The sequence below is a fragment of the Lepisosteus oculatus genome, chromosome 24 (assembly GCF_040954835.1).
Source record: "Lepisosteus oculatus isolate fLepOcu1 chromosome 24, fLepOcu1.hap2, whole genome shotgun sequence".
In the NCBI taxonomy this organism is placed as follows: Eukaryota; Metazoa; Chordata; class Actinopteri; order Semionotiformes; family Lepisosteidae; genus Lepisosteus; species Lepisosteus oculatus.
The window spans coordinates 8,452,414-8,475,116 of NC_090719.1; the positions used below are offsets into that span (position 1 = coordinate 8,452,414).

Here is a 22,703-nt window from a genome sequence, read left to right on the forward strand (position 1 = left end):
TGTAATAAAGCTTGAGATTTTTTTTTTCCAGGCTGGAAATTAAATGTTAATTATTTTATAAGAGCCAATTAATTTAGTTAGAAAGTTCCCAAATATGCAAAGATTTATAGCAGGCAATGGTTAATGTAATAACCAAAAAGATAAAACTCTATTTTAATTAGCCTGCAATTTGTTATATAATGCACTAATGAAAAAATGAAACAATTGGCTGATTTTTTGGGTTGTCCTATCAGCAGTAGCACTTTTATAAGGCAGACATTTTAGTGAAGAAGCTTTTTACATATTTTGTAGAGTACATTATACTCAGCCAATATGTAATAGTATTCTGATTAATTTTTTAATTAAACTCAGAGACACAAATAAGATAAGGTCACTTTACTGGCCATATACAATTTCTTGTATTAGGAATTTGTCTTTTCACATATTCCAACTTTCTCTCCATGAGACACACAGACAGAGAGAGAAGCTTGTGGTCAGAGCTCAGGGTCAGCCATTCATCCGGCACCCCTGCCCTGGAGCAGCTGGGGTTAAGGGCCTTGCTCAGGGGCCCAACAGAGTAGGATTCCTCTGCCGGCCACGGGATACGAACCAGCAACTTTCCTGCCACAGGTGCAGATCCTTAATGCAAAAGGATTTAGAAGGCTAACTTTAAGATTAACTTTAAGTCTTGTCATACAAGGTCTGATCAAACCAGTCATACAATAAATAAGCATGACTATATTTCAGACAGGAAGCACTATAGGAAAATTAGACATTCCTGCTGTTTCTGGGTTCCCCTCATTTTCAAATGACAGGGCTCTTGGCCATAAATATGGTCAAAAGAAGTAAAACATTTACATAAAGCACTAGTACAAAACTGAATTAGTAGCATTGTAATATTATGAAACAGAAGCATTAGTATATTATCATTGTAAGGTTGCAGGAACACTTGGAGAACCTGTCATTCTTTTATATGGCTTGGCAGTAAGCATTTGCTCTAAACCAAGCCTATTAAACATTAAACACTATGATTTGTGGACTCTAGAGTCCAGTACAGTCAGTCACCGTCATGTTGAGGCCAGACTGATCCCTGTAGGGACCTGTAAAAGCCTTCAGGTCTACAGTCAATAGGTTCAAAGAAACTCTTTTTGTTTTTGATACAATGCCAGATTACGTCAAGTGCCAGCACTGAGCAGTTCTGTACACTGGTACTATACAAGGGGTCAGTCACCCTTATAACATGCTTAAGCTTTTGATTTGGTTTTAAAAAAGGTCAAAACTGCATTGTGAAAAGAAACATGTTTTAGACCTTGATTGTGCCAGCTTTTGAATCCGGCAGAATCCTTTTATTTACTTTGTGTTATAGAGTGGGTAAACATCAAATTTTAAATAACTGGTTTTAAAGTCTCAATGGGCAATACATAATATCCTCAATAAAAATATCTGAATGTCTTTTGTTACATATATACCTAATAATATCCAGATTCTCAGAAAAACAACATCTTGCTTAGAAGTCTGAAGTGACAGAAATAGGGACATTTCTATAGAAACCTATAAGCCATTAATTGTTTTTTTCACGAAGGCTGACCACCCGCATACCATCATTGACACAATGTGCTTAGAGAATCTTTCTTCCATTAAAGCCACAAATGGATACATTTTAAAAGTCTGCATACAGAACGTGACACACAGCACCTCCACTCTTCAATGCTAGATTCACGTCATACCTAAACGGGGATATGCTGTAAGAGCCAATGTTTTTTCACTGTCTATTTTAATACAAAAGGCTTCAGTGGTTTAAAAACCTTACATACCTGTCCTAGGTTTTCATAACCTTATAGTCAAAGGAAGCCATAAAATCTTAAGGTAACTTCCAAAGTATATTTTCTACTGGTTCACAGTTCTTTAACACAAGTTTTTATTATAAAAACAAATATGACATAATTAGACATAACTGATAAAATTATTGCATCAGCAATGTTTTCTATTTAGAAAGCTGTAGTGAGAAAGTAGAAAAAAAGGAAAAACTATAGTAAAAATAACTCATTTAACTTGTAACACATTTCCAACAGGACCATCCAAAACTTATGGTATAATACTGGCTGTACGGTTGAGCTGAGAGAAATTAACATATGTAACTCCTGCCTTTCAACCTGTCTGGTTTTGCCTCATTAGAAGTGGGCCAGCAGGTAGGATTAACAATTTTATTCACCATGTTACTTCAACCTAAGCACTGAAGAGAGGAAGAAGTAGGGTCCAGTTCTGATAATGAACAAAATATTAACTTCTGGTTCTGCTGAGGAAGTCCAGACTCTTGTTAGGACTGGGGCAGAATCCAGTATTCATGAAGATCTGTAATCCCAAATTAAAGGACGTACTTTATGCTCAATTTAGTTTGGAACTACTGCATCTATTGTGGGCAAATGCCAAAATCTATAGCAGAGGAGGGGAAAAAAATGCATACTTAAACACTGTGTATTTTTGCTGAAATATGTAAATCGGTATTCTCTACATATAGCTTTTCTTTTCTGTGATCCTCAACATACAGTAGAGTGCTTGTGATATCATGTACCCACAGCTTAGGTAATGCTGGGGAATAAACTTCACTTGCACTGTGCCAGCTCAGCCAATTTCAGGTTCAGCACAAGCTCAGCTCAGACGCAGAATTACAGAGGTATCTAATCCCGGGAAACAGAGGAAGAAGGTAGTTCTGATGAAGAACAAAAATGTTAACTTCTGGTTCTGCTGAGGAAGTGCAGTCTCTGGTTAAGACTGGGGCAGAATCCAGCATTCAGAAAATCTTTCAATCATAAGTGAAAGGATGAACCGTGTGCTCAATTAAGTGTGGAACTACTGTATCTGCTGTGGGCAAAAGCCGAAATCTAAAGCAGAGGAGGGAAAAAACACTGCGTACAAAACCACTTCCATATATCACACCCATACAGGCTCAGGAAAATACAAACTGTAAACTGTGATTAAGATTACAGGAACTGTCTGGTCTGCACCATCCCTCTCCCCTCTTTTATATCCAGGAAGTATTTATGTACTTTGTTCGGGTGAACAGCCCTTCGCAGGTTTTCCATCCATTTATCTCTCTCAGCTGAAGATCGGCAGGAGAAACACTTGCTTCCAGCTGATGTTGTTACCTGAAAGAAAAGAGACGTGCATGAAGGTGCTTTAAATCCACTCAGAAACTATTCAGCTTGACTGAGTTTATTTATCAGCCAGCAGCCATGTCACCCTGCAACTCACAACTGGTTGTCCACCAGCAGGTGTGAGCCTGGTCAGTACCTAGATGGGAGACCTCCTGGGAAAGGTAAGGTTGCTGCTGGAAGAGGTGTTAGTGGGGGCAGCAGGGGGCGCTCACCCTGTGGTGTATGTGGGTCCTAATGCCCCCAGTATAGTGACGGGGACACTAGACTGTAAAAAGGTGCCATCTCTTGGATGAGACGTAAAACCAAGGTCTTGAGTCTGTAGTCATTAAAAATCCCCGGTTGTTTCTCGAAAAGAGTAGAGGTGCTATACCGGCATCCTGGCCAAATTTCCCATTGGGCTATAGCAATCATGACCTCCTAATAATCCCCATCTATGAACTGGCTTCATCACTGTGTTCTCCTCCCCACTGAGAGCTGGTGTGTGGTGAGAGTACTGGTACATTACGGCTGCTGTCGCATCATCCAGGTGGGGCTGCACATTGGAGGTGGAGGGGAGTCCCCATTACCTGTAAAGTGCTTTGAGTGGAGTGTCCTTATACACAAAAGCACTATTTACTGTAAGTGTAAGGAACTATTATTACTACTGTCCTACTCCCCACCTCACAACCTTCACTCTTCTAATTCTGGTCTCCTATCTGTCACTTTATGGGTGACATGGCCTTCTCCTGTTATGCCCCCAAACTCTGGAACTCCTCTCAGAACTATCTCCTCACAGATATCAGAAAGTCATCTTCTCTAAACTCCTTCAAATGTAGACTCAAAACCGTCTTTAGAAGAGCCTTTACTTAAATGGTTCTGTTCTTTACCCCTCTGCTCCTACATGTATTCGGTGTCCCCATCTACTGTCTCCTCTCACTGTGTATTCTCATTGTTACGACCCCAAGTGTCTAGGGGCAAAGGGGTGTAACATTTAGGATAATTTTTGGAAGCAGGTGGGTTCTGGTGAGGGACTAGGAAGCGTGATATTAAGGGGTTGGTGCAAAAAGTGATAATTTTAAGGTGAATAAGTGACTGGTATGAAATAAGACACAGGGTAAGGGAACTAGAGTGGTGCCAAAGAAAAGAAAATAACAAACAAAATGGAGCTGGCTAGGAAAGTGAGGGAAAGCCAATCTGACTACAGAAGAAAACCCGAAACACACGGTCTTCGGCGTCTTCAACACCCTAGCTAACCTTCGCTAACTACCCAAAACCAAGACAAACAGTACTCACCCGTACTAACTAGTGTTACTTATACAAAATCAACTAAGTGTGTAGAGTGTACCCAACAACCTCACCTAACCTTATACACAAAAGTTCACACAAAAACACAAGTGAACTAGGAATACAAAATAAGGGAAAACGAGAGTAATCAATAGGAACAGGGTACAAAAGAACACAAAGGTTGAACATATAACACGTTAGGGCAAGGTAATGGCGAAACAAGGATAACACAAACAAACGAAAGTACAAAGAAGACGAACAGAAACAGACAAAAGCCAAAGCTATAAGAAAACACACACAAAGGCAAGGCAAGGCAAGGCAAGGCAAAGCAAAGCAAAGCCGAGTGGGACCAAAGTCAGACAAAAGGCCTGTCCTTCCTGAAAACCTCAATGTTACTGAATAAGATGCTCTCTAATTGGCTGAGAGGCTGATTGATGATGATGTCATATGGAACAGTGGTGTAATGGTGGCTCAATGGGAGAGGTAAAACAATCAAGGTCAGAAGTGTGGAACATAACAACAAAGACACACACAGACCACACACTGGGACGTAACATCATTGTGCATATCTTGTGTATTTTTTTATTGTTGTTGTCATTCTGTAAAGTGTACCGTATTCGTTTTTTTTATAATTATTACTACTACGTAGTATGAAATAACAGAAAACATGGTCAAGTAGTACTATACTTATTTTCTAACAACTCAGAGTAGTTGAGGCTAACTCACTGCACTAAACTGTTTAAAATCCACATTAGTATCGTTGCCAGACAAATCCATCTAGACCAACTGCCTCTGCAAAATGAGGCCTGCATTACAAAGCAGTGCATGTTCAATCCAGTTGGCAATTGACTTTAGTTTAATAGCTTTCTAAATCCCTCTAAATGTCCTTTTCTGAAGTTGCCACCAGCAAAGCCATGAAGAATGAAATGAGGCAAAGAATTCTTTAAGCTCAAAATGACACACTCATCCTCAGTCAAGCAATAAATAGAGTACTGTACCTGGGCATACAGGCAAAAGTAAACATAGAGAATAAAAGCTAGGATAAAAAAAATAGAAATAAAAACCTGTAAAACATGAAACTGAGATTAGCTGTGCTTTTTCCAGTCTCTTTTTCCCCATTACTCTGTTATTTTAAATAAATAAAAAGCAAGATATGCAAATCAAAAGGTAAAACAGAATCTTCACTGGTGGCAGGAGAAGCTTTTTCTTTGTAATCTGTATAAGCGAGTGCATTGCATTATAAAAATTCATCCTTCAGTGCCTAATGAAAATGCATATGCATTACTCATGCACCTGAAAGTCAAATAAAGCCTGAAGACATACAGTAGCTGCTTTGCTGTTATCATATGATATGCTTCCCTTCCCTGCTGAGGTAAGGCTAGAAATGAAGACTGAATGAGGGAAATTCCACCTTGTCCTCTTGCTGCCTGATAATGCTTCATGACCTCCAAAGGGATCACTACGCCGACGAGATTAGTATCATTAGACTAGACACTAGACTATGCATTATATTCCAAGTAAGTTTTTTAAATGTTGGAAACTCTCATTTCTATTATTAATAATTGAACACTATTTTTCATTTTGTATGCAACCAGTTTGGAATTATCAAATGCTTATCAGTTCAGCTAAGGACCTGTTGTCAGAACCATTTGTTATTTAATACTGTGAGCTACCAAAGTGTCTTACATAAGACTTAGCTATGCCTGGAGGATCTTCTAGGCATGGCACTCATTGACTGCCCATTCGAAGAAATCCTGGACAGCTAAGGATTTCGCGACCACAGTCGCACTCACCCAGTTGTGCACTGATCAGCAAATTGCTTGGCACTAGGCTCGAACCTGTGACATCTGGATCACAGAGCACAATCTCTGCTCTCTGAACACAATACAATGCATTGCTTGGGTTCTGATTAGAACATTGCCTGGGTTATGGCAATTCTCACCTTAATAATGTTTAATTTTAGCTGTGAAGTCGCTACCGAAATGGGTCCATCACATTGTTTATACTGTAAAGTATGGAATACAGTAGATAAACATTTTACTACTATCCAACTGCCATTTTAAAGATGGTACAGAAATAAATTGTGAAACGGAATAGGTTCTGTTTTGCCAGCTCTTAGCAAAGGCAATTCTTACATTATTCACTTATTTATTCAGAAAAATAGCCAGGCCAGACCTTTGACATTTTCAGCGTATTGAAAAGCAAGGGAAGGCTGCCAGCAGTAGCACCCAAAGCCCCACATGGTTCACAGTACTGCTATGGGGTGAGATAGTATTGAAGATCACACGTCTTTACAGCACTGAAAAATAATCCAAGAATGAAACATGACAGTCAGAATAATGACTAGCACTGCCACTGTGTACTGGGGCCTGCTTGTTAATGCCTGGATAGGAGTTTGATGTAGGGCTGATAACTATGCAGCAATATCTTGTATCTGTTGAGCTGCTGAGTGTTTGCTTCTGTTTAGAAGAATAAATATGAAATCGAAAGACTGCAATCTTATAAAGAGAGGGTAATTTGCTTTCTGGGAGCTGTAATCAGTATTTTAGAAATCTATCAAAGTTTTATTTAAAATAAGTGATTCTGAGTAGAATACTAGCAGTAATGTATATACTGTAGCACATAATGTGCTTCACTGTTCCATGACAACCTAAAAAGGAAAGTAAAAATCCTATGAAAGACAAACTTGTTTTTATTGCTACCAAACATCTTGGTGCAACAAGGCTTATTGTTCACAGTGAGTCTAATAGAGACAGCAGTCTCTCAAATGCATTGAAATTCCTTGAGTCAGAGTACTGAGTTTTTGTGTAATGTGCTTGACACTCATTCTGGCAGTGTATGTCGGGGACATTGGGGTATGGCAGAGACGACAGCATAAATCTGAGGTTGGACTGCATAATCTACAGTGGCAGCATACCCAGAGCTTCTGTCCAAACAAGCATTAGCCAACTGTAAAGCTCCTTTAAAAAAAGCAAAAGAAATATTTGATTTAAATATATTCCAGATTTTATGGTATCTATAAATATTTAACCAAATTCTTTGATGTTTTTGAGATGTATTGCTTCAGCAAATGAAGACTTTGTGACTGGTTTTGTGAATGCTTTATTTCCTTAATAAAATTGCAAGCATTTCAAAGACAAGTAAAAGAAGCTAATGTTTTCAAAGAAAAGCTTTGATGGTACTGGACAGTGCTCTGTCATTTATTATACACTGAACATTTATTAAACAGGAAACCTCTTTATCAAACGCTGCAGCACAGTGGGGTTCGAAAATAATATTCTTTTTTAAATTCCCCCTTCCTGAGCTTTATACCGTTGACTGAAGAAAAACCTGTCATAAACAAAACTAGCCAGGAAACATAGCTAATAAGCAAGTCTAAAAAAGAACACTGAGCACACTGTCATTATTGCTACTGTATATACAGTACATACAGGCTAATCATAATAATAAGTATTTAGGTACAGTATAAGCTCAGCCATTTCATCAGGCTTTTATTATTTAATAATAATTAATTAATAATTGCTTGTACTTATATAGCGCTTTTCTGGACACTCCACTCAAAGTGGTTTACAGGTAATGGGGACTCCCCTCCACCACCACCAATGTGCAGCCCCACCTGGATGATGCGATGGTGGCCATACTGCACCAGTCCACTCCCCACACACCAGCTCTCACTGGGGAGGAGAACAGAGCAATGAAGCCAATTCAGAGATGGGGATTATTAAGATTGGTAAGGCCAAAGGGAAATTTTGGCCTGGACACCAGGGTAACACCCCTACTCTTTTAGAGAAACGCCCTGGGATTTTTAATGACCACAGAGTGTCTCCTCGGTTTTACGTCTCATCCAAAGGACAGCACCTTTTTACAAATATAGCGTCCATGTCAGTATACTGGGACGTTAGGACCCACATAGACCAAAGGGTGAGCGCCCCCTGCTGGCCCCACTTACACCTCTTCCAGCAGCAAACTTAGTTTGTCCCAGGTACAGGCCAGGCTCACACCTGCTGAGCTTCAGGGGGCTGCCAGTTGTGAGTTGCAGGGTGATATGGGTGCTTCTATGGTGTCTCCGTGGCTGTTTGGGATGTGCAGTATCAGACACATGATGACTTACCTCAAAGCAATAGTCCTGCCCCAGAATGCTGCTGTGCACAGGCTTAATTACAACCTCCTCCTCCATACTGAGATCCAGAGCTTCTACTGCACTGCTGGGGCTGAGCAAAGACTCGTGGGACCGTGATTCTTTCAGCCTCGGCATTAGATGTGATCTGAAAAGAAAGAAAACACTCTTGTTAGTCACTGAACACCCCCAGCAAGCCCTACAAAATTAACAACTGCACAATTCTTGCCTTGAGAGCCACCAAAGAATGCCTTCGCAAACACCACTTCATTATATGTATTTAATTTACAATAAGCACTTTGTAAAAATAATGTTTTACTTAATTTACTTAAAGCAGTGTACTTTGAGTGGAGATTAAAACAATATCCAAAGTGGGTTTTAAGTACAGTAACGGTTTTTGATTATTGAAATTGCCTTTTGTGTGTGGAGTTTATACCAGTATTTATAATAATTTTGCAGAAGCAAATATTATTTTTAATTCCCAAAATAACCATACAAGGCAACATGTCTTAAAGCTGTCATCCCATGAACATCTCAGGAAATCAGTCTCCCATTGCCATATTGTGAAGACGTATTTTCTAATTTGCCAGCAAATAAACTTGGCTGAATGTCTGAGTTCACAGCTGAAGGAAGTGACAGTTCTTCTTTCTCCATTTAGCTTGTATTTGTCATATTTTCAAGCCCAAACAGCTGAAGCCTCTTTCTTTTGATAGATAAGTCATTTTTTTTAAAGTCAGCAGTCTTTCATTTATCTGAACAAATCAAAAAAGTTTTTTTTTCCACAATCTTTGCAAAGCTGGCATCATACAGCAGCTTGCTGTTCATGTGTCAGTCTTTTTTAATGTAAAAAGGAAAAGAACATGTTTTTATGAAAACAGATTTTATTTGATTTAGTCTTAGACTCCCCAGAGGCAATACATGCAAATATTAAATGCTTCCAAGAGCATAAAACAGTATATTGGCAATTAAGAAACAATCCAATCACAGCAGTGGGCCCAGAAGATAAAAGTATCAGTATTAGACCAGTACTCACAATTATAGTAAGACTAATAAGCAGCCCTAATTTTTCCAATAGGAAAATCATAACAAAAATTCATCTCCTAACTAAAACTCTATAAGACACATCACACAAAATACAAAAAGACAAAATTCATTTATACCAAAATGTTTATATTAAAAGAAATTGGTGCGTTTTATTTAGTATGTTAGCTCTAGTTGACAATAATGGGATTTTACTATCAGGGTAATTTCATAATACGTACATACACACACATTGCACAGAAAAAAAAGAAATGCAATACTCAATTCCGAAGGTGAAATGTGAAAAATAGATATAAAAATCACAGAAATTGTGAACTAAAATACAGAACAAAGACTCATGGAATGTTTTTTGTTTGTTTGAAACATGGCAGACTGTCGATTTAAAAAACTTTACAAACTTAAAAACTTGTAAAACTTTACAAACTGTGCATAAGCACATTTCTGACAGTGCTGACATATAGACCTGATCAACCTCTGGATAGACTGCAGTGGGACATTCAGTTGTTCCTCATGTGCAGTTACAGTCAGCCAAGATTGGCCTGTTGCAGTTGTCTCCTATTGATGACCTGGTCCTACGGCTCTTCTACTGGACAGGAGAAAAGGCCGACTGCAACAAAACTTTGCAATTGGTTTCTTGGAGTCTTCTATTGTGCTACTGGAAAAGTGATACTACTGGATTCAGTTGCTATTGGATCAAGGATTTTGTCAATGTATCACTGAGCAGCACAATCACCCTTAACCATTACTAACCCCTTTCTTGTGTTAAAGGAGTGATTCTGTGATTCTTTATCATCTCCAGCTAACCTCTGAATGTGTTTTGAGCAGATTATTTTCATGCAGATGGTGAGATGCAGTCATTCTGCTGATCCCAGGATATTTCTTCCTGGAATGTCTTGAGCCACTACAGTCTGGAAAGATTATGTGGATGGCTCAGGCAAATTTGATGGCCCTGAGCTAGTGGGGTTAACCTCTGCCTTCTAGGATAAAGCCTGTCCCTCACAGAGTCAGTTTCCTGGTTTCTCTGCATAGTCTGCTGATTGCTGAAACAGAGCTCGTCATTCTATGGGTGACTTTACTCACAGATAGGCCATCCTCAATCATTCCGACAGCAGCTGAACTTCATTAGTTCTCTGGTTTGTCATTGTATCTATTGCTGTTCTTGCTTTAATTAAAATCATGTATTTTTGAATGTCTACTTACTGTATACAGATACGTAATTTACATAATTTAATGATTTTTAACCCAACTCAAATACCAAACACTGAGCACCTGGAATTTTTATGAGCTCATTATTATTTTTTACCAAGGAACACTCAATGGATTAATATGCTCACTGATTAAAATGTAAATAACGTGTCCAATGAACAACAGTAAAATCTATAAAATGTATATGCATATATCTATTGTATAACAGAGTATTAGTAATTAACAGTAATTAAAAAACCATTATGTGAAAACTGAACAATGAAATTACAACTGACATGAATTTACAACATAAACTATACACAAGCTACCACAGAGATAGTAGTCAGACTGAGTCAGTTCAGTGTCTTCTGGTACTGTATGTACTACTATTTGTTCAGATGGATCTCATGTGTGTGAATACCAAATTACACTGTTCCACAGAAAACATTCTTATAATACACCATGTTTAGCTGAAGCAGAGATATAATATACAGTTCATCAGTAAACTAAATATAAAATATATAAATAAACTCAGTTTCTTTGATGGAAAGCCATGTACACTAACTGTATCGAGATCCTGTTCAGGATAACAGGAATACAGTAGAAATAGAAAATGTAGAAATACGTTTGCCAAAATACATGAAAAAACCTATAAACCTGAAATAACCTATAAAAATGACATTTATTTGTGTGCCAAGCTCAAATGTTATACTACAGTATGCTAAAGGAAACTCAAAAGATTTTAGATTAACTGCAGGCTTATAAATCACTTTGTAATGCTGCTTAAGTTTCCATGAACTAGGTGGTCTTTGTGTATTTCTGTAATTAAACTGTTAGTTAGTCACCTCCTACTGCACATAATGGGTCCTAACTCATACTCATACAGTAACTCATATTCTATTCTCCTCCCTACTGGTACAGTAACTTATGGGTGTATACTGGAGCACTCTGGCTGCTGTCACATCATCCAGGGGGAGGGGAGTCCCCATTACCTGTATAGCGCTTCGAGTGGAATCTCCTGAAAAGTGCTATATACTGTAAGTGTAAAGATTATTTATATTATTTATTATGGGTAGAACATGTCTGACATGGAACTGTTTCAGTCGGTGAACTCCAAAGCGTGTTATGTTACAACATACAGTAGTGCTGTAGATTTACAGACTTTTACTAAATCTTTCTGTATCTTTCTTCTCTGTTTTCAGTTCTGAGGGAAAATATTTTAGACTATATGAAAATGCATGAATGAAAGAGTTGTAAAATCCATATAACGTTCAACAATGCGTGGAGAAAAGATAAGAAAGGAATTGAATGTTGTAAACAAACTATCTTATGGAATCAAGGTCTCGAAATTCATTTTAAAAGCCCCGAGCTGCCAATATAACTGCTATGAATTCTAAAAGCGACATTTCATGAAATAATTTTCATACAGTAGGTCTCCATTTTTCACTTGGCATCACATATCATTCATTTCAATCATTTTAACATTAAAATATCTCTAACTCTAGGTTTTAAAAAGCTCGGCAAACCACATTGTAATAAATGGCTAAAGGTGGTAAATAAAAACATTGTTATTGAAAGTACCCAGAGAAACAGATGGAGATACAAAATTAATAATAAATTCAAAAGCCAACTCTTCTTAGGAAAGGATAAATAATACAAAGAAAAAAGCTCCAGTTCAATACAAAAAATCCTATAACAGCACCCTGTGCTGAAAAATTGGAATGTTGAATTATACTGAAATCACAATTCATGAATGAAAATGTAGCTGTTTAATGATTTTTAATCACCCCTTAATTCACACAGCACAAAAAAACCTAGCAAAGCTTAATTATTTGCACCTTTACAGTGAAAGCCAGTGGATTCCCCTTTCTCACACAGTGTACACACTGAATGATAGTGATAACGGTAAAGACAATTTAAAAGCCACTGAACACCCAGTATTGCTCAAGTGTATGGTATAAATTGCTGTCCCCACTGTCAATTTCACATCAGGTAGTGACTATTTTTGCATGACCAGCCAAATCTTTTCTCATCCTTTTCACTTGAATGAGCCCATCCTAAACCGCAGAGAGTTCTGAGGCTGCTCCTGTAATAAACAGCACAGTGAGGTCTGCGTGTAATACACAGGATTCTGGGCTTCTGGCAAATAAAAGACAGGATTGACTCAGATCCACCACAGGAGAAAATGAAGGTACAGTAGCTTCTCTCTGATTGGTCACTTTGTAGCTGGGCAGAAGAAGGCAGAGTGATGAAACTGTCAGCTCTTCTGTAAGCTGCTAGCTGAGCCTTAAAAGTACATGCAAATCAGCTGTAAGTATCATGTCAAGACCCAAACCTCTAGGGAAAACGACATACGCATTCCTAAAAGGCAAACACTGGCATATCTGTTCACTTCTCATCAGCCTGGAGAGTAAGTGGACAGCTATATGACCAAGAAAAAGGAAATTTTAGTCATATAAATAGAACACTGATTTATCACCCCTGTATTTAGCTAGCTTGGTACTTCGTTAAAAACACAAATGCCATCCAGCTTCCCAACTCTACCTAAACGCTTAACAAGTGAAACAAGTCAAGAGGCATGTACTGCAGCTGTTGAGAGGCACCAATGAGGGCTAATTTGCAGATTCTGGATTCTTTTTATTTCACCCTGCTTTCTCATAATGCTGCATAGTGGAACAGTATTTGAAAAACTATCATCCCAGGTTGTTCTCTCACTTATTTCCTCAAAATGCTCTTAACTGTCAGGGCAGCTGCTACAGCTGTTGTGCATTTAAGTGAAGCCAGAGTTGAAAATTATAATAATTCATCTCTTTTGCTATAGAGTCAGGAGTTCCAAGAGGTTTTAAAATAATACAAAAACAGAAGAATCTGGACTGGCTTCAGGCAATTCTCAGCACAGAAAAAGAATATTAAGCCAAGATGCACTGGACAGGTACCACACATTTAAGAGAAAAACACATGTGTAGGAAGTACTAGGAGGAGAAAGAAACTGAAACACCAACAGCCTTTATTAGACAGTATGTGGAGGTAAATCTTCAGCACATGTGGACATTTCTTTTTTTTTAACGTCTTACTATGACAAGTACTGTAGGTTTAAAAGCAGATGGTGCCCCAACATCACATTTTGGACATGCTGTATTGCATTAATGCAGGTTCCATGAATAAATGTGGTACCCAATTATTTGGTTAAAATGATAAAATGGAAAAAAAATATTTTAACTGAAAAATAAAGAACACTTAGGGTTGAAAAATCTCAAATTCAGGATAATGTATTTTATTTTTTAATTTTCATGGTAAATATGGAAGAAAAAAATATATTTCACCTTGCGTTTTCCCTTTTGTCTCAGGGTGCTTACCTGTTGTTATCAGCCATATTTTAGGCAGTAGGCTGATATTTTAGGCAATTGAAAGCCTAAAAGTACAGACTAGTAACTCGGTCCATTATAATGATATAAACAGAAAGAGCATCTTAAGGTTGCTAAATCTATATTGCACAAAAATAAAGCCTGAAGCTTTTCGCTGGATTGCTTGCTTAATGGCTAATCTTGTTTTCATTTTTTAAGTAAATATAACAACAAAGAAATCATTTATTTAGAAAAATACATATCACGCTCATCAAATGTACATCAAATATGGATAATTTTCCATTAATGTTTTTATAAGGCATAAAGAAACTAAGTCTTAAAATTTACTAGCGTATAATATTAAATGGGAAAACCAAAAGTCTATAAAAAGAAATATGATACAAATTATAAAACTAAGACAGGCAATGACTGTAGTTTTTTATGCTATAAGCATGACAGTTTCCAGGCTCTGTCACATATTTGTACTTGCACACTAAAATACACAGCTGTGCTACTGACTTAAACTTATGGGTACCAGCTCATAGTACCAGCCCATAGGTAAACAAAGAAAAAGGTTTGCTTGTCTCATAGTATCATTCTGTACTGCGTTATTCAGCCTTCTTGAAACAAAAAAAGATAAACATCCTAAAGTTCACATTTTAAAGAAAATAGAAAAAATCAATTCTTGAAATGTATGTCCTTGCTTAGAAATGTCTAAAGGAGAGAAGTGAGTCACCTTGACTTACCGATGACCGCATGTGGATCTTAAAAAGCATGTCAAAGCTGACAAACAATAAAAGTATGCACAAAGAACTTTTTCTCCCTTTTTATATATCCGGGGGCTTGAGAGACTGACGGGCTTCTTTAGGCTCATTAAAGCTAACGAAAACAATTTACCACTGGCTGTGATACGACCAGCTGAACAGTCATGTTTACATTCATGTCTGCAGTGCTCTTATCATGTTTTTCAAATGCATTAAAGATGTGCTGCTACTGTACGTTTCAGAGGAAAAAAAGGCAGTAAATTTAATCCTGGTGTAGAATTCCTGTCTCATATTTAACAGATTTAACAAAGTTCAAGAACTCTGCGCGGGTGCAGTTTTTTAGGCTGAAATCAAAATGGTTAACTTTGCCATTATGTTTTCAATCAGAGCAAAATTTCAGCATTCTTGAACTACGATTCAGATTTAAAGAATATATTTTAGAATATTGAGAGATTCATACACGATCCAGCTTCATGAATGCATCAGGCCCAAGGGAAACAAGTGCACAAATATCAACTGATTAAATCAGAGCATTACATCACATTTGGGTGATTTTCCTATTATTTTTAAACCAACAGAACTGATATAAAATAGTATATAAAAAGTATTGACACATTAACATTGTGTTATAGAGCAGGTTCTCGAAAAGCACGTAACATTCTTAGTGTTTCTCAATATACTGTAAATAAGTTCAAACATGAGACAACAAGCCCCAAATTCCTCCAGTCAGATGAATACAAATGTCATGAATGTTTTAAGTAATGTTATTTCACAAGGAAGAGTATGCTATTCACGTGAAACGTTCGTCAATTCCTCATGTCAAAGACTGCCTCTCAAGTGTCCCACTACTTGTGGAATTTGTAAACAGGACACAGTGAGAGTGATCCCAGTCTACCACCAGCAGTGACCTGATCTGGCCAGCAGTCAGACTTACTCATCTTCAGCTTTGCACAACTAATTAAATTGGACTAATCATCACAATCTATAAACCTGAAGTTTGAGCTGAACAGAGCTGACTGCTCTGGTTTCTCAGCCTTCCTGACCCTCTTCTCTCAGCTTCCTGGATAATTTAATCTTTCCAGACTTATAAGGTTGTGGGAAGTAGGGGCAGTTAGCTCCTACTGTATTGCAGCTAGAAACACCTTGCTTCAGCAAGCAGCCACACAGCAGCAAAAAGCCTTAATTTAGCCAAGAATATCTGAAGATTAAAGCACAGCCTTTGGGGAATGTTTATAAGGAATAGGGGAGAAACGCCCCCGACAAGTTCAGACAATTAAGTTCTTGGTACTAACTGAAGGGAAGGAGTGTTATTTGGGAGTTTTTGTTGCACGGACTGTATGTTTTTAAAGAGTCTATTCTGTCTTCCCTGGTTTCAGCAAGAAGTTTACTAGTAGATCTGATAAAAAAGCGTTCTGTTAAGCACTTTTCCCCCAGTTCAATAAATGCACTGATATTTTTAACTAGAGTTCATTCTGAATCGTTTTTTTTCTAACTTTTTAACAGAAGATTGTACGATATTGATCCTTGAAGTGGATGATTAAAGAAAAAATGAAAAGACGTTTTAAGCAAAGAGTGCAAGCAACTTTGACCACTTTTACCTCTTGTTTCAGGAGCTAATGTTGGATAAAGTGCTTGCAGCCTGAAAAACTATTTATCTTCCATACACAGAAAAAGCAAAATAGATTTTTTTTTTTACTAGATTAGCATTGATTGGTAATCCATACATTATTCTGCTTATGTTGTTTAAAAGGTTAAACAGCTCACAGCTTCAAAGTTAATTGAAGACAGCTATCCAGTAAATCCATAAAAAGTGGTGGAGCTATTTAATAGCTCTATAGAGTTTGTGTTACCACAGTGACTGTTTTAATCTCAGAACTGGTCTGACTTCTGCTGGATTTCAGAAACACTACTGTATGTACTGTAGGTGAAGCAGCTATTCAAAGAATTTATAATAATAATAATTTATAATAGTTGATTGCAATGGATTTTAAAACACTTCACATATAAGAGGGGACATAATGTAGGCTAGTTCATCCACCAGCAGCATCACTGTACAGCAGATCAGGTAGAGCTATGAGAAACTGCTTCACTCAGAGCCCCAGTAGAATGAAGAGCACAATCCCATAGGCTCTGAGATAACAATTGGATTCAATGAGCAATGAAATCTCATTGAATCCAATTCAATGAGATGAACATTGATTATGTTCAAGATTAACATAATCCAAAACATAATCCAACAACAAGAACTAGCTTTAGTCCCAGACTAGTAGCAGCGTGTGATAGCAGTGTTACCTGCAACTCTATATACTATGTAGTGACAAACTAAAAAACAATGTTCTGCAGGCAAATTGTCTGAAAATGTTCTGGATAAAAACAACTCAAAGTTAATCTTTCTAAGATTCACTAAAGATATCCTGTATGGTCCTGTATGATCTGTAAATGATCTTTGTTCTGGCCATGACAAGACAGACACATTAAGCACAAATTTTAACAGCAAGTCATATAAATAACAAATGTCACAACTCAGTTCAGTTCTGTCTGCTGATTTTTACAGTCACCGGTTTTGGTTTTGGAAGCTCGTCTGTAATGGCATTCAATTCTAAATGGATTTGAAACAGAGAAGTTTGTCATACATGATTTTAGTTACAATGAATGCTGCCTTTTATGAATATCTCTGCATTAAAATAAAAAAAAAAAAATGAATCATTAGTGGATCTGTTGTTCCCACTGCATTCCACTGGAATTCCTCTGAAGCACTGCTCTTCTGTTAAGTTCTTGGGAACTTTTCTATACTCTCTCATCTTATTAGAGAAATTATTTTGCTCTTAAAGGTCAGAATAGTTTTATGTTCTTTCAATTGTCAAATCCTTTGCATTTGAGCCACTTCCCTTATTCCTCCACACTAAACTATGTTTTAAATCAAGAATTATTTGCATTCTAAATGACTTAATTTGGATCATTCCAGAATGCTGTGTGATTGTCTTCAGTCTTCAAGGTCCTTTTAGCCCCATGAATATCTCAGCAGGAATGACTAGAAAAAGACCTTTTTAACATGAAATAAGATTCACCCTCCTTCCCCTAACATCAGAATGTTTTTTAATACATAATGAATATTTAGCCCAGCCACTTAATATTCCTTAATGACTTCAGAGACAAGCACACTTCAAGGCATGTATACCTATTTCTAAAGATAGTTTTATATTTATTCTAGTTAAGGCTTTAAATAATCATCTTGAATAATCAATTCAAGATGAACAATTGAGAACTTAGCAAATGATTCTCTTTGTATATGAAACTAAAACAGAAGTACCCTTTAAGCTAAATCTCATGGAGGCTAGCCTATGTCAGAATACTGAAATGGAGCACAATAATGCAATTTGGATTAGCTTGAGAGTAAGATGAAATTCACAGCTAATTGAATCATATCAGAAAAGTCTGAATAGCGCGTGATTTAATTATATACTTCAGACAATAGTCAATGTTAACTTCTTTAAACTATATTAAAAATAAGGTGGAAGAATTTAAAAGGTTTAAAAGGCATCACATTCCTGCCTTTTGCTTTACATTCCACAGTTGCAAGCCAAACCAATATATAAATCTCACATTACAAGGCTGTGGTTAAAGAAAACACTAAGGAATATTGCAAGTCTTCAATTTGCGTCTCTGTAAGTTAATTTATCATACATGTCATTTTTAAGGGAAACTTCACAATTACAATATTAATAGCATTAATAAAGACAAATATTCCCCCCCCCCGCCCCTGAAACGGGTATTTTGCACTTCATGTAACATGCACATGACTTTTGTGACTTTTTGTGCATAATTGTGCATACCGGGTGATTTTATATTTGTTCAAAAACCGATGACTCATTTCTAGTATTTACACCTTAATTTCTTTCAAGCATGCAAATACGCTTTGCAGTTTGAAGCACTGATCGCATCAACAAGCTTCATGACATTATCTTTACATGAGAACCAAAAAATACCGGATCTTGATGCAGGACTTTAACTTTTAATGAGAGACACCTGGCAATGCATCTGGACACACTGAAACAGTATCTCCACTCACCATCACAATTGCCATGGTTGTTCCTTACTTTATCAACATTTGTTTTCTGGGATTTATCAAATTTAAGCTCTCATCCTATGGCCCCCTCTCCTTAGAGACTTGAAGGACAATTTTAGTCATTATGAAACATGCAGAAAAACATCATTCCTATCTACGATCCATTTATTACAATGTGAATTACTGCCGTAGTCTGGAAACTGCTGGATTTGATGGTGACCCTAGTTGACAGCGTCTGTTCTGGATGCTGCTTAGCTCTGTGGGCTATTTTCTGCTCTCTCTTTCAGTGCAGAAATATTAGATACTGGAGGACTCAGAGAACTAGGTTTATAATATCAGCATTGTAGACCAGCCTGGTGTATGTTACACACAGCTTTTCATATTCAATAGTCTTTCTCATACTTGCAGTTCAGAATAATGAGTGTCTCATATAATTCAATTTTCCACATCTTTGCTGTAACAATGTTGTCTACAGTTTAACCACACTCATGATTTACTTGGTATGAAATAGTAGTTCTCATAACACACAAGGCAGAATATAGTCCAGCTGTAATACTTTTACATTATACCAGGTACGTTTTGCGCAGCATAAAACAGTCCTGGTATAATGTACCAGGTACGCCTGTGGCTCGAAGGTTGCCAGTTCAAATACCGCGGCCGGCAGAGGAATCCTTCTCTGTTGGGCCCCTGAGCAAGGCCCTTAACCCCAACTGCTCAAGGGAAGCCGTATACAGTAAATGGCTGACCCTGCGCTCTGACCCCAAGCTTCTCTCCCTGTCTGTGTGTCTGTGTCTCATGGAGAAAAAGCTGTGGTATGCAAAAAGATGAATTCCTAATGCAAGAAATTGTCTATGGCTACTAAAGTGATCTTATTTTATTTTATAATAATGTGTGCATGCATAATGTAAGGTTGCACCAAGGAAACTTCATTTTGTTGGCACCCATCTGTAATGCTGGTCTAATTTGAGAAAAATTAAAAACAAACATAAGGTCATAACCATTCCTTATTAGAGTGCTGAAGCTTTGACAGACTACAGTCTTTAAATTTGTGGTGCACTTGGTTTGGTCATTCTTATAATACAATAAATATACTGCATGTGTAAATAAAACATATCTGGTAAGCAAATTCACCAAAAACAAAACATTTTTTGCATTAGAAAAAATAGTTTTCTTTAATTTTGATAATAGCTCCAGTGTTGTCAAAGGCATACTGTAGTTTTAATGTTTCAGACAATGATAAACACCTCATAACAGTGATTCAATCTATTGCTCTAGGCACTGTCATCTGATAATGACCTTGTAGAAGCCATTAACTATCATTGGCATCTCTACAGGATGCTGAGGTACCCAAATGTGGTCATTATGTAATTGAAAAACCTTGTCTTTAGCCTTTACTGCTGAAATCTAAGAGTTTTATTGAGCCATAACAATGTGCTTGAGTACTGACTTTAGCACACCATAGTGCCAGTGTTCTCACATAATAAGGTGAGAAAGCCCTGAACGATACTGTTTATCCATCGTAACTATAAGAAAACACAGTGTTATTTTTTCTTAAAGGGCAAATAATAGGGCATTCAATGATATACTGTAATATTTTACATAACAATTTCTAGGATAAATGCCCAAGTCTTACATGTCCAGTGTAGTATTTCAAAAGATGTCAGCTATCATTCATTGCAACAGTGATCTGTGCTCAAGTCATACTGATGTTTGTCCAGTAGCTGTCAGAGATGTCCGATAACAGCCCGAAACATGACTTGCATGCTTCATGAAAGCTGGTGTCTAGAGAGTTCACTAAGTTTAAAGTGTAAAACCCACCAGATGTCATCAAAACTTTGGACATGCTAATTATCAGAACACCAGTGCCTACAGAACATGCATTTTCTCTGCAGCCTTGTACAGTATACAGTATATAGTAACACAAATTAGTATAGAACCAAGTTGCTTCTATAGGAAAATGTTTCACATTTATTTCACACATTGTCAACTCCAAACACAATGTTAGCCTAAGAGCTCTCAGACTCTTGTAACAGGACAAAAAATGCAACAAAATCAGAGCAACAAAATGGAAAGATGGTCTGGGGAAATAAATGTGTTGGGTTAACTTGCTAAGTCATCAGTGAGTCAGTTTACTAGAAATATACAGAAGAATATGTTACTGAAAAAATAAGTCATTTTTTCAGTTTATCCCCACTTGTACTGGAACAAATAGACCTATATAATCAGAACAGCTGCAATACACCCAAGGCCTTGGATACAGTGGTGGTCCATAAGCTGCTTTAGCAGATGTGGAGTAGAATGCATAGTTTCCACTGTGCATCACTACTACAGAAGCAACCTTTTCTACAATTGCAAGAACACAAGCAAGGTCACAAGTGAAAGGAGGCCATTTAGCCCGTCTTGCTCATTTGATTCTTATTAGACTAACGATCTGAGAATTACACATGGCCAGAGACCCCCAGAGTTAGCTTAAACCACTAAGGTGATTCCAGACTCCCAGAACCCACCATGTCTCTTGATAGTTTCAGAAACATGAGAACTTCTGCAACCTTAATCTGAGTCACTGCAGGTATTTTGGTAACGATGAATGTCTTACTGTGGAGGCTGGGGGATTAGGGTTATTTTTAAAAGACAAATAGTGGAGGGGGAGTGGCAGCAATTAAAAGATACCTTGCTGTTGCCTTTCACAAGCTATTTCCATGCTTCAATGACAGCAGATTGGCTCACAAAGGAAAGCGGAGAACTTTTTTCTCTTTTAAACAGAAAGTTTAATTTAATGAGTCTCCAAGGAATTACGCTTACAGCAACATTTTTTTTCCTCTCCAAAAGCAAAGATGGCTTAACTTTCAGGGTTGCTCTTTCCTTCAAGCTGTATGTTCAAGTGCCAGCTGTCAATTAAGGCAGCTCTCTCCACACAGCAGGAAAAACCAAACTCAAAAACTGTGACTCCCTGTTTTCCAGATTCCAGCACTGCAGCTGAGCATAGAGAAAACCCTCTTCCAGTTACATACTGTATCACCCAATAAGAACTGAGTCTCGCTTGAGAATAACCTCTTAATAAGATCTGTTGAGATGCCAAGAAGTCCCTACAGAAATATAGAAATGAAATATAGATTTATTCTGTTTTGTAGAGAATCTGCCAGGGAACTTAAACTCATTTTAATATTTAATATTAATATAACCCCCAACACATTCTCCAGGCAATGGTCAGAAGGAAATGGTAGGTTTGCCAATTAGTACCTCTGTGACTTGTCCATCTGGAAGCAAAACAGATGGAAAAGACACATGAAGAGGTAGCCACTGCCAGTGAGGGAAGGGGAGCAAGATGAAACAAAACAAGCCCTGTTTCTCGTGTCTTGAAGGCTATAAATAATTTACAATAACTTCAGAAATCTTGACAGGGACACGATGATGAAATATACTTTTCAGTTTCTGTCATTTCTTTAATGAAAATGCCATCTATCACCACTGGGGTATGTATTTCAATCAATAAGGTAAGGATATAAATATGTAAATGTTTGAAGGGGCACTGAATAATTAAAAGTGTTCAATACAAGATCTTACACGACCTGTATTTAAAATTGAATAAGCGGGGATGGAGAGGCTCCTATACAAAGAATGTATTCCTGAATCCCAAGCTCATTAGAAGTCTCAAATTTGTTCCTACTACTCCATTACAGGACAGCAGATGTAGTCCTAAGCGGATTAAGTTTAGTGAATCATTTTCTAGATATAAATAACCTCAGTCTTTTGATTATGATAGTCCCTTTGTTCCACCAGAGAGATTTC

At 37.4% G+C, this 22,703-nt stretch overlaps 1 protein-coding gene across 10 annotated transcripts in view; it reads right to left on the bottom strand.

The window, feature by feature from the left end:
* LOC102689900 (disabled homolog 2-interacting protein) overlaps window positions 1–22,703 on the bottom strand; it is a 365,385-nt gene that overhangs the window by 57,026 nt on the left and 285,656 nt on the right. For all 10 annotated transcript variants that reach the window (XM_015366894.2, XM_015366893.2, XM_015366892.2 and 7 more), the window contains 2 exons: window positions 8,509–8,662; window positions 3,027–3,125 (listed from right to left, as the gene is read on the bottom strand). In XM_015366894.2, coding sequence (XP_015222380.2) covers window positions 3,027–3,125; window positions 8,509–8,662 — 253 coding nt within the window. The remainder of the gene's footprint in view (window positions 1–3,026; window positions 3,126–8,508; window positions 8,663–22,703) is intronic.